Source organism: Gossypium arboreum, chromosome 4 (assembly GCF_025698485.1).
Source record: "Gossypium arboreum isolate Shixiya-1 chromosome 4, ASM2569848v2, whole genome shotgun sequence".
NCBI lineage: Eukaryota > Viridiplantae > Streptophyta > Magnoliopsida > Malvales > Malvaceae > Gossypium > Gossypium arboreum.
Genome location: NC_069073.1, coordinates 6,954,927 through 6,966,338, shown reverse-complemented (window position 1 = coordinate 6,966,338; position 11,412 = coordinate 6,954,927). Strand labels below are relative to the sequence as shown.

At 34.3% G+C, this 11,412-nt stretch overlaps 1 protein-coding gene, 1 long non-coding RNA gene and 1 other non-coding gene across 3 annotated transcripts; 1 reads left to right on the top strand and 2 right to left on the bottom strand.

Moving 5' to 3' along the window:
- The first annotated feature begins 1,977 nt into the window (after positions 1 to 1,977).
- On the top strand, positions 1,978 to 2,084 carry LOC128292387 (small nucleolar RNA R71). Its single transcript, XR_008282372.1, has one exon. It is a non-coding gene; the product is annotated as a small nucleolar RNA R71 (small nucleolar RNA).
- A 2,591-nt stretch (positions 2,085 to 4,675) lies between these two features.
- Positions 4,676 to 5,903, bottom strand: LOC108459701 (senescence-specific cysteine protease SAG39-like). Its single transcript, XM_017759102.2, has 2 exons — positions 5,417 to 5,903; positions 4,676 to 5,300 (listed from the first exon to the last, which is right to left on the bottom strand). The coding sequence occupies exons 1-2, from the start codon at positions 5,853 to 5,855 to the stop codon at positions 4,711 to 4,713; spliced, it is 1,029 nt and encodes a 342-aa protein (XP_017614591.1). The 5' UTR covers positions 5,856 to 5,903; the 3' UTR covers positions 4,676 to 4,710.
- A 2,563-nt stretch (positions 5,904 to 8,466) lies between these two features.
- On the bottom strand, positions 8,467 to 10,835 carry LOC128291670 (uncharacterized). Its single transcript, XR_008281489.1, has 2 exons — positions 10,503 to 10,835; positions 8,467 to 8,876 (listed from the first exon to the last, which is right to left on the bottom strand). It is a non-coding gene; the product is annotated as an uncharacterized LOC128291670 (long non-coding RNA).
- Between the last annotated feature and the right edge of the window lie 577 nt (positions 10,836 to 11,412).

The window sequence follows — 11,412 nt, the reverse complement described above, 5'->3', positions numbered from 1 at the left end:
GAGTCGAGACTCCTCTTTCTCACTATCAATTCTATTATCCACATAAAGTCTAAGTCAAGTAATATTTACCTTAAATGTGCCGAATTAAGAATGATTTACCTCGACTGTACCGTATGGGAAAACATCTAGTACCGTGAAAGGAATCGTTTCGTTTGTATTAAGCTTTGAAGTAGCAATTCGGGACTCCTTTTCATCTAATAATACTTTCTTAAATTGCTTTGTTTCATCCCTACACTCATCATGGCGTCACTTTGATTCATCATGTACTTTTGGTTTCTCCTTGACATGTGTTCTCCATTCGTATAATTCATCTATCTGAAGCCTTCATTCTTCTTGAGTCGCTCTGTTTTTGTCACATGGATTAGAATGTGGCTTTATCACGTTCTTCCTAAGGGTTTCCTGAAAAGAAGTTTGAGCCATAATGGTATTCATATCAACAGAAATTATATAGCCATCTTGGTTACTAGATAATTTAGTTGAATCACGAGCTTGGAGAGTAATCGTGCCATCTCTTACACGAAGTATTAGTTCTCCTATGCCAACATCAATGATAGTCCCAGTAGTTGCTAAAAAGGGTCGTCCTAAAATTAAAGGCATGTCACTATCCTCTTCCATATTTAGAACAACAAAATCAATTGGAATATAAATTTATCAATTTTAACTAGCACATCTTCAATGATACCCCTAGGAAACCTAATTGTTTTATCTGCCAGTTGAATGCTTATCCTAGTTTGTTTTGGTTTCCTAAGACCTAGTTGTTTAAACATTTTATAGGGGATAACATTAATCCTTGCCCCTAGATCAGCTAATGCATTATTAATATTTAAACTACCAATTAAGCAGGGAATCGTAAAACTCCCTGGATCTTTTAACTTGTTGGGTAGCTTATTCTGTAGAATGGCTGAGTAAAATGCGTTTAATTCCACATGCGATGCATCATCTAACTTTCGTTTATTAGCCAAGAGTTCCTTTAAAAATTTAACTGCATTTGGCATCTGCGAAAGAGCTTTAACAAACGGTAAGTTAATATGTAATTTTTTTAATAATTTAAGGAATTTACCGAATTGTTCGTTTGTGTGGCCTTTCCTTGTCGCATTGGGGTATGGCACACGAGGTTTATACTCATTGCTTACCAGTTTCTGTTTATCATTGCTTACATCAACCTTACTTTTATCTTCCACATTGTCTTGCCTCAGTTTCGATTCAGCTTCAACTAACCCTTCATCATTGTGCACAGTAATGGCATGAAGTTGCTCCATTGGGTTAGTTTCAGTGTTACTTGGTAGGCCATATTGTGGTCGTTCAAAGATCAACTTAGCAAGCTGTCTTATTTGAGTTTCGAGCCCTTGAATTGACGCTTGTTGATTCTTAAGCGTTGTTTAGGTATTCTGAAAACGAGTTTCTGACACCGAGATGAATTTTGTAAGCATCTCTTCAAGATTCAGTTTCTTCTCTTGTTGGTAGGGTGGTTGTTGAAAACCTGGAAGATGTTGTGGCCTTTGATTTCCCTAACCACCCCATAAGAAATTGGGATGGTTCCTCCAACCTACATTATAAGAGTTACTATACGGTTTATTTTGAGGTCTAGAATTATTACCCATGTAGTGGACTTGTTCCTCCTCGGTGCTAGGGTTGAAAGATGGATAATCTGTGTTGTGTACTCCTCCTCCGTTTGAATCACACCTCAACACCAGATGTACCTGGGTAGAACCATACAAACCATCAATCTTTTTATTTAAAAGTTCTACCTGGTTAGATAGCATAGTGACCGCATCAAGGTTGAAAACACCAGTTGTTTTTGCCAGCTTCGTTCTCATGACTTTCCACTGATAGTTGTTCAGTGACATTTCTTCAATAAATTTGTAAGCTTCCTCAGGTATTTTGTTGTTTAAAGTTCCACCGGTGACTGCGTCGATCAATTGCCTTGTTGAGGGGTTCACACCATTGTAAAAAGTCTAAACCTGCAACCATAAAGGTAACCCATGCTGAGGGCACCTTCTCAATAAGTCCTTGTATCTCTCTCATGCATCACAAAGAGTTTCTAGATCCATCTGCACAAAAGAAGAGATATCATTCCTCAATTTAGCCGTTTTAGCTGGAAGGAAATATGTAAACAAAAATTTTTCAGTCATTTGTTCCTAAGTAGTGATTGACCCTCGTGGTAACGAATTCAACCACTGTTTAGCCTTATTTCACAATGAAAAGGGGAACAACCGAAGGCAAATGGCATCGTCAGAAACGCCATTGATCTTAAAGGTGCCGCAGAATTCCAGAAAATTCGCTAAATGAGTGTTTGGATTCTCGTTCTGCAAACCATCAAACTGAACAAACTGTTGTATCATTTGAATCGTGTTAGGTTTCAGTTCAAAATTATTTGCAGCAACAGCAAGTCTAACTATACTCGATTCAGTTCATATTAAAATAGGTTTAGAATAATCATACATAGTACGAAGAGCAGGATTCTGATCTACTGGATTTGCAGCAACCACAAGAGGTAACGTATTATTCTGATTATCAACTATCTCCTAGGTGTTATTGGTGTCATCCTCGTGCTCTTCCTCTATGTACTGTAGGCTTTGCCTTTTTTCTCTTCTATTTCTACGAGCTGTGCTCTCGATTTCACTGTCAAAAAGCAAAAGTCCTGACGGGTTCCTTCTAGTCATAAACTAGAGACACCTGCCAGAAGCAATTAAAAAGAAAAATTTAGAAAAGAAAAATTAAACTAAAAACAAAAAATAAATTGTAATAAAAGTAAAAATGGCTAAAGTAATAAAAATCAAGTGTTCCTAATATCTTAGTCCCCAGCAACGGCACCAAAAACTTGATGGCTGTGAAACTAACTAAAAATTTGAGTAAGGCAAGCGCACCTATCGAATAGTAGTATAGATATGGTGAGACCGATAATATCGTATCCACGAGGACTAAAGTAGTAGTACTTACTATCTTTTTATTATCTAGCTTAAGAATTAAAGGATGTTTTTAAACTAAAACTAATTATCTAATTAACTAAGATTACAATAGAGATGAAAGTTGGAAAATAATTTTTAGAAAATCGATGGAGAAGACAATACCCAAGGAAGAATGCACCTTGACTTCACTTATCACTTCTGAATTAGACGATTTATTCACATGACTTAATCTGTAGAAATCCCTGATTTATGTTAATATCCCTCTCGAGACTAAAAACATCTAACTTTAGGTTGATTAATCGAAATCTCTTTCTAATTAAAAACCCTATTGTCGCATTAACTCAATCTATGGATTCCCTTATTAGATTTGACTCTAATCCGGCAGATTTATATCGTCCTATCCCTAGGACTACATGTAACTCCGCTTAATTATGAATGATATACTCTTAAACAGGGACTTTTGCTCCACTAAATAAGCACATCAAAACCTAAACTAATATCCTGAAATATTAAAACAAGAATTAAAACTCACAATTAAGAATAATAACAAGTATTTATCATATAATTCAAAGGGTAATAAGATTCTTCTTAGGTTTCATCTCCCTTAGGTATTTAGAAAGTTTAGTTCATAATAATGGAAAACATCTCAAAGTTGGGAAAACAACAAAACATAAAGAAACCCAAAGAACTTCTAAGGAAATTGAATGGAGATCTTCAGTCTTGAAGTAGATCCTGCTTCCAAGCTGATTCTGATGGCTATCCTTGAGTATTCTCTGCCTTCTACTCTGCGAATCCCCCTTTGATCCTCTTCTAGGGTGTTTATATAGAATTGGAATGCCCACAATAGCTCAAAAATAGCCTTTTCCGAATAGAATTAAACTTTGGCTCGACAGGGACACGGCCGTGTGTCACGCCCGTGTGAATGTGCTCAGGCCGTGTGCAATTCTGACTTGGTTTAATGTTGACATGGCCATAACACACGAGCGTGTGGATCACCCATGTGGAAGTGCTTAGGCTGTGTGAAACACTGAATTAGGCTCAATTTGTTCGTTTTTGGCCCGTTTCTTGCACTTTTTACTTTCCTATGCTCAACTAAGTATAAAACATAAATTTAAAGGATTAGGAGCATCGAATTCAATGAAACTAAGGAAAAATCATCCATAAATATGTTAAACATGGGGTAAAAATATGTATATATTATGTTTATCAATAGACACGTAACTATGAGTATTCTTGCAAAAATTGAATTTATTCTTAAAATAAATTCCTACTATTTTCGATAGAATATCAATGCTTAAAAAGTTTATGTTAGCAAGTTAACTCATAGTTTCAATTTATAGAGAAATTGTATAAGAGTTTTGTTCAAAAATGTCTAATTAAATAATAACATTTTAATAAAAATACAAGTTCTACTTAAATTAGAACTAGGGGCCACGTCATGCCATAACATACAATAGGGTTTATTGCTTCTTGTATTTGATTTCATATAATCATTTGATATTTAATTTCAGAAATCATTTACATTCTTATCATAAATTAATTTCATATATATTTGATTTTGATATATAATTAAGTCAACCCTTAAATTTATAGCTAGACATAATAGACATTGGGGTTCTCCTAAATATGTATGTGCTATATTTACATCGTTCATATGGAGTAGCATGTATATATATAGACAATGGGGTATGCCACTCAAAGTGTGTATTTACATTGTTCATAGTACAATCCCGTAGAGTAGCATGTATAAAATTCATAGTATGATAATATATAGAAAAGGCAACTATGGTTTAAGTATTGTTTATGCAGTAGGGTAGGATGCTTGCATTGCAATGCCACAAAGGCCTTCTTTTGCATCCACATCTCTTTGCATCCTAATGTAGCCTTCTTCACCCCAGCTACTGCCCCAAGAGTTCTTCACCAACCAATACTTAGTTCCACCATCCTCTCCATATCCAACAGCCGTCACTCCGTGGTCCAGATCGGTTCCACAACTTCCCGTAAACACACCACCTGAGTAGAACTGGAAGTCGAACCCCCCGGCATCGATGGCAACTGAAACAGGTTGGTTGGCAACGGCCTTCTGCAATGCATCTTCACTATTGGCAGGCACATCTTCAAACCCATTTATCTTAGCCGCATGGTTGGCTTCTTCGTTGGTATTGCATGTGCCATCAACTCCCTTGTAGGGGTAAATGGATTCGGTTGTTAGGCCTTTGTTCTTCTCGATGAATTGGAATGCATCGTCCATTAGACCACCTTCGCAGCCTTGATCCTCACCCTTGGTGTCACAGTCCACCAGTTCCTGCTCGGACAACGAAATTAACTTTCCTGTTGTCAATTTAGTAGCCCCTTCCATGGCTGCCACGGCCGAGAACGCCCAACAGCATCCTATATTTCAGCATCACATGATCGAGACACACACATAGTTAGAACACAACACAGACAAAGAAGAAAGCATAGTAATATTTTAGTAGTGTTTCTGAGAACAAGAAATTAGAGCAGACCGCATTGGCCTTGGTCCTTGATAGGTGTAACAGCTCCTTTCTTTCTCCAGTCCACGGTAGAAGGCAATGCGGTGGCGTTCTCGTATTTGAAAGTGGTAGCCGTGTTGGAACACATATGGCCCTTAAACCCATTTCGAGAAGCAGTGAACTCTTGGTTGGTTAGATCTGCAAATTGGTTCACACCGAGCTTGTACGGCTTGTTGTTGGCAGCATTGAAAGAGTCGATGCGTGCCACATTTTGTTTGAAAATCTGGAAACGCTTTTGCCTCTCGTTGGTGTCCTTGTAAACTCGTCCGAATTGGACCATCCATTGTTGATGCCTCTCGTACATGGATGCATCTTCCAGAGCAGTGCGGGATGTGGCTTCACATACACCCAATATGAAGAATAGTAAGGCCAAATAAAGGAATTGATGATGAAGCTGGTTTTTGGAAGCCATGGTGGAAGAAGAGTTTGCGATGAAATAGAAAAATGAAGAGGCACACCAAATGTGATGAATTCCTACACTTATATATAGTCCAATTCTTTCCCCATCTTGGCTTTCTGCTGCGTGCCCTGCAAAGTCTTGTTGATGATAATTGTTTTGCTAAATAATTAGAAAAATGATAAGGCACACCGACTGTGATGTATTCTTAATTTGGAAACTATATAGTCCAAAGTCCAAATTGTTGCGATGCATATTTGAGGTGTTTTCAGGACACATATCTTGTCTATATGCTTGCCCTTCAACATCCTATGATAAAGACCCATTGTCAGCATTGTTTGATAAATTAATCTAAATCAAGTGCAGTTTATTTGGAGACTTAATTTGTAGTTTATCGAATTAATGCAATTGGGAAGCCGGAGGAGTCTGATTTTGTATTCAAAAGCCCTCGCATGAATGAAACCAAACAAAATTGCTATCTCACCCTGCCCTTTCGTTCATGTCACCCTAAAACATGAGCAATGTCATGTTGGATTATCACCTTTGAGCATGACCCAAAATATAATATGACTATTTATTTGTGAATTAAAAATATATGTTAGCTTGTTTCCATGGGCCAAGAATTTGGTGCATGAATAACATGTATATAACGGTTCAGACCTTATAAAGTTGTTAATTGCTTAAGTTGCTAACTTAGAATGAAAGTTTCTAATTACAATGATGATTAGGACTTGATATTGTAAAAACTGTAAAAAGAAAAAAATTAATGAAGAGCACCAAAATTTGTGTATGTAAGTTAGTTTTCCTACATTTGTTGTGCTTAGCTCAGTGAGTAATTCTATTATTTTTAATATACAATACAACAAATGAATCACGCACTATCACTCTCAAATTTAGAGATATTACATTTGTATTTGACAAAATACGTTAGCGAATAAAGATATATATAGATAATTATATAAACAAATAAAACAACTTAATATAAGCAAATATTTATATAATAAAATTACAATTTGATCACTAACGTCTTTTTTGGTCACCCGACTGTTAAGCGGTTACCCGTATCACATTTTTAGTTTATATAATAACATTTTTTTTAAACTAAGATTTTATGCTGCACATTGATTTCATGCAAAAATTATTAAAATTTGATTTTTAAAAAAGTAAAAAATTTGAAAAACATTGAAAATAAAAAATTTAAATTAAACAAAAATATATGAAGTTTTTAAAAGGTAATGTGAGAGAAAATCCTGGAAAATTCTTTTAAAATTTCCAAAATTTCTCTATTTGTATCATCTATATAAAAATATTTTTAAGGATCGACTTGTATAAACAACGAAATAGAAAAGGTTGAGAAGATTGAACACATTTTATGTGGAAAACTTCTTTGAAAAGGATAAAAACCACGATTAAAGAAGGTTTCAACTTTTCACTAAAAAAGTAAACAAATGAGAGTACAATATGGAGAACATAAACTTAAATGTACTAAACGTATAAACCTAAAGCCCCAAAAATAAAGCCCTAACTTTCATAGAGCAAACTCAAAAACAAAACCTTTACTTTCATAGAGTCCTTTCAAAAGGGATACAAAATTTTCTCCATAGTTACCACGAAAACTCTCACCAAAACTTATCTACAACTACATCTTGTTGCCCCCAAAAGAAAGGCCCTATACTTCTACATATTTTATTGCCTCTTAATTTGCCTTTTAAACAGGGATACAATGACCGCTTTTATAGGTAAAGATTAGTCGTCTAATCAGACTAAAATATCCATGAAGTAATTAGAGTTTAATTGGAAAAAGATAACATAGTTTAATTAGAGAAGAAACCCGATTTATGTGGGGAACAAGTTGCCACGTTGCAACGTCTCCATTTGTGTCGTTACGACGTCTTCCATCATCTCAACGTCGAGAGGCTTCTCGTCATGATGTCACTGTCTATTCGACCGAAAATACGAGGTACAACTCACAAATATCCACCTTGACTCGTATTTACCATACCTTCTTCTCCATGCCTCATCACGGGCCGAACTCGATCTTTGAAGAATGTTAACGAAACCCAAACCATTCTTGAACTTGGAAATCGAAAGACTCCTAGTCTTCAAATCAAGGTTGTATAATGCAACTAGGGCCACTGATACACGAACAGACGTGCTTCACAACAAGATAGAAAACATCGAGAAAATCAACTCCCTCCACTTGACTGTCACCCTTTGCGACCAACCTTGCTTTAAACACTCTGCTTTATCCTAACTACTACAATCAAATCTTTGATACCATGAACTTTTCGATATCTAAATTTGTTAATGCCATCCTCGAAAGGGTCGATTGCAGCCAAACCAAGATCTCATACCAATTTGTTGGGGATTGACCCGTATAAACAACGAAATAGAAAAGGTTGAGAAGATTGAACACAAATTTTACGTGGAAAATTCCTCCAAAAAGTATAAAACCACAAGCAAATGAGGTTTCGCTTTTCACTAAATAAGTAAACAAACGAGAGTACAATATGAAGAAAATAAACTTAAATATACTAAACGTACAAACCCAAAACCCAAAACCCCGAAAATAAATCCCTAACTCTCATAAAGAAAACTCAAAAACAAAACCCTAACCCTCATAGAGTTATCTCAAAAGGGGTACAATATTCTCTTCATAATTATCACGAAAATTGTTACCAAAACTCTTCTGCAAGTACATCTTATCACACCAAAAGAAAAGCCGTGTAGTAGTACATCTTTTATTGCCTCTTACTTGGCCTATCAAAATAAGGATACAATAACCCCTTTTATAAGCTAAGATTAGAGGTCTAATCAGACTAAAATATCAATAAAGTAATCAGAGTTTAATTAAGAAAAGATAGTAGAGTTCAACTGAGGAAAAAACCCAATTTATGTGGGGAACACGTTACCAATCCACATTTGTGTCATCACGATGTCGTTTGTCGTTGTAACGTCAGGAAGCTTCTTGTCGTGACGTCGCTGTCTGTTCGGCCGAAAATACAAGGTACACCCCACTAATATCCTATACCGATTCTTTAAAAAATATACAAAATTAGTAAAGATTTATAAAAACGATAAAAATCTTAAAATAATTAAAAATTATAAAAATTAAAATCTAACTATCCTAAGCTTATCTACATATACAGTTCCAGAGTTGCTGAGAGTAGCCTTTGACTCCAAATAGATTTATTTCTAAAGCTCACTCTCGTTCTACTTTTTTGGGTCTTAAGTAATGGTGTTGGAGTCTTTTTTTAAATTGAATAGTGCATTATATATACACACACGATTTTCAGGGTGTTGAAAGGAAACGTGGTGTGGGTGAAAAGACAAATAGAAGAATGTTTATTGGGTCAATGCTACCAAACTACCAACGCAAATGTGGAGGTGCATACTATGTATTGCCGCTCAAATTCTAGCAACTCAACTGAGCTTAGAACTAAATATACCAATTACGAGCCTAAAGGATGGAAACTACAAATGCCACTTCACCTTCTCCAATCCATAAAAAATGAAATTTCTAATAATTTTTATAACTTTTTTAATTTATCCATTTTTTTAAAAAAATTTTAAGTTTAATTTTTTTAAATTTCTTTTATATAATTTGTTTCTAGAATTTCAATATTTTTATAACTTTTTATCATTTTTATATCTTAAATTTTTAAAATATTTTTAGAATTTTATATGTTTTAAATAAAACTAATATCAGAAAATATAAATATTAAAGACAAAAATTATCATTATACTAAAAAAAAGTGTCATTATTCCACAAAAGTGCTAGGTGAGCCATTGGGATTCTCCTAAATATGTATGTGCCTTATAGTGTTTGTTTACATCGTTCATATGGAGTAGCATGTGTAAGGCTCAATTTTTATCCGGGCTTATACAAAAAAATCAAAAAAAAGCAAATCAAAATATATAAAAAATAATAATAATAATAAAGCCCAAAGTCCAAATTTATGCTCTATTAAACAACTCTAAATAAACCTAAATTAAACCTAACCTAAACAACCTAAACCCCAACTTAATCCCTGGCCCAACAAAACCCATTACACCCAATTAATAAACGGCCCAAAGGAGCCCAATAATGTGAAAACACCAGAAACTCTAGGGGTTTCTCAAATGTGCTAGAGCAACAACAGATCGATCCCACTAGTAGTTCCCACGCACGGTTTCCACGAGCGGCTTCTTCTGTATTGCCATTTCTCCACACTTGCAAATGGAACACACAAGAAGGAGCAAATAACAGAATACGTAGCAGATTACAGCAAAGCAATTCAAGTTTTCTTATTTATTTTATTTTCATTTTTCAGCTATAAAAAGGGACTGAATGTACTATGTATTTTGGGGGGGACGCATATTACGCACTCATACTAGATACTGATACTCAATAAAAATTCAAAGGATTTTTTGGAGAAGGTGATTGCTTTTTCTTAAATCTCTTTAATATTCTGTTGATCATTTTTATTTCTTTTTATCATTTACATTTTAAAAAACAAATGTGAAAAGAAAAAGGGGGGAATACGAAGAAGGCAGTTAGAATTTTTAGAAGGTGACTTATATTTAAATTTCTTTAAATTTTAGCACTTTCTGGCGATTGATCTTTTTCAATCATTCGTCATTGCGTTTAAGAACAAAAGGAAAAGATAGAGGGGAGTTTACCTTCGAAAACGAGCCATCAGAGTCCTTATCTCCTTCGAAATCGAAGCCTGAGATGGGGATTTTAGAGTGTTAATCAGCCGAATAGTGAAAGTGGGAATTTTCTTTGTTTTTGAAGTGGCTAGGATTTGGTCTTTGAGAATCGGTTAAAGAACGAGAGAATTAGGGATTTGCTTTGATTGATTAAAGAAAATGGCAGATTGCCATCGAATTTCTTTTAGTTTTAACGTTAAAAAATGGCGTCATTTGGTAAAACAAGAAAGCTCACGCGTTGACCCCATTTGTAAGCTGGGTATGCGCATTTTCACTTCAAACTGAAAATTTTTGCGTCCAGTCCCTCCCATTTGCGCCACCCTTAATTTAATCTTATCCTATTTCTTTCATTTCTGCCTTGAAGTTTGCGCGCTATTCCAATTCAGTCCGCCCTTGAGTGTTTTTTTTGGAGTTGGGAACATTTTCACTTTTAGCCCTCGTGCATTCACGCGCATTGTATTTTAGTCCTTATGACAGTTTCATTGATTTATTTTATTTATTAATTATCTCTGTTAGTTTAATTTTTTCAATTAAGTTTTTTTCCATTTTAATTTGTATAATTCATTATTTCTTTTATACATTCATTTAGTGGTTATCTCTTAATTTTTTTATACATTTTAAATTACTTTCATAAATTACTTTGTTTTTATTATAAAAGTCTAATTTTAAAATCACCTTTTATATATCATATTGTTTTAAAATTTTGTACAATATTTAATTTAAATTACCTATATATATATAATTTATATTAAAAATAGTTTTATTTTATAAACATTAGTAATTCTATGTTATTTTATATATATAATTTCTTTTAAATCGGTTATTTGCATCTCCTTTTAAATTTATTATGTATGTAATTTATTCTTGAAAAACATATTTT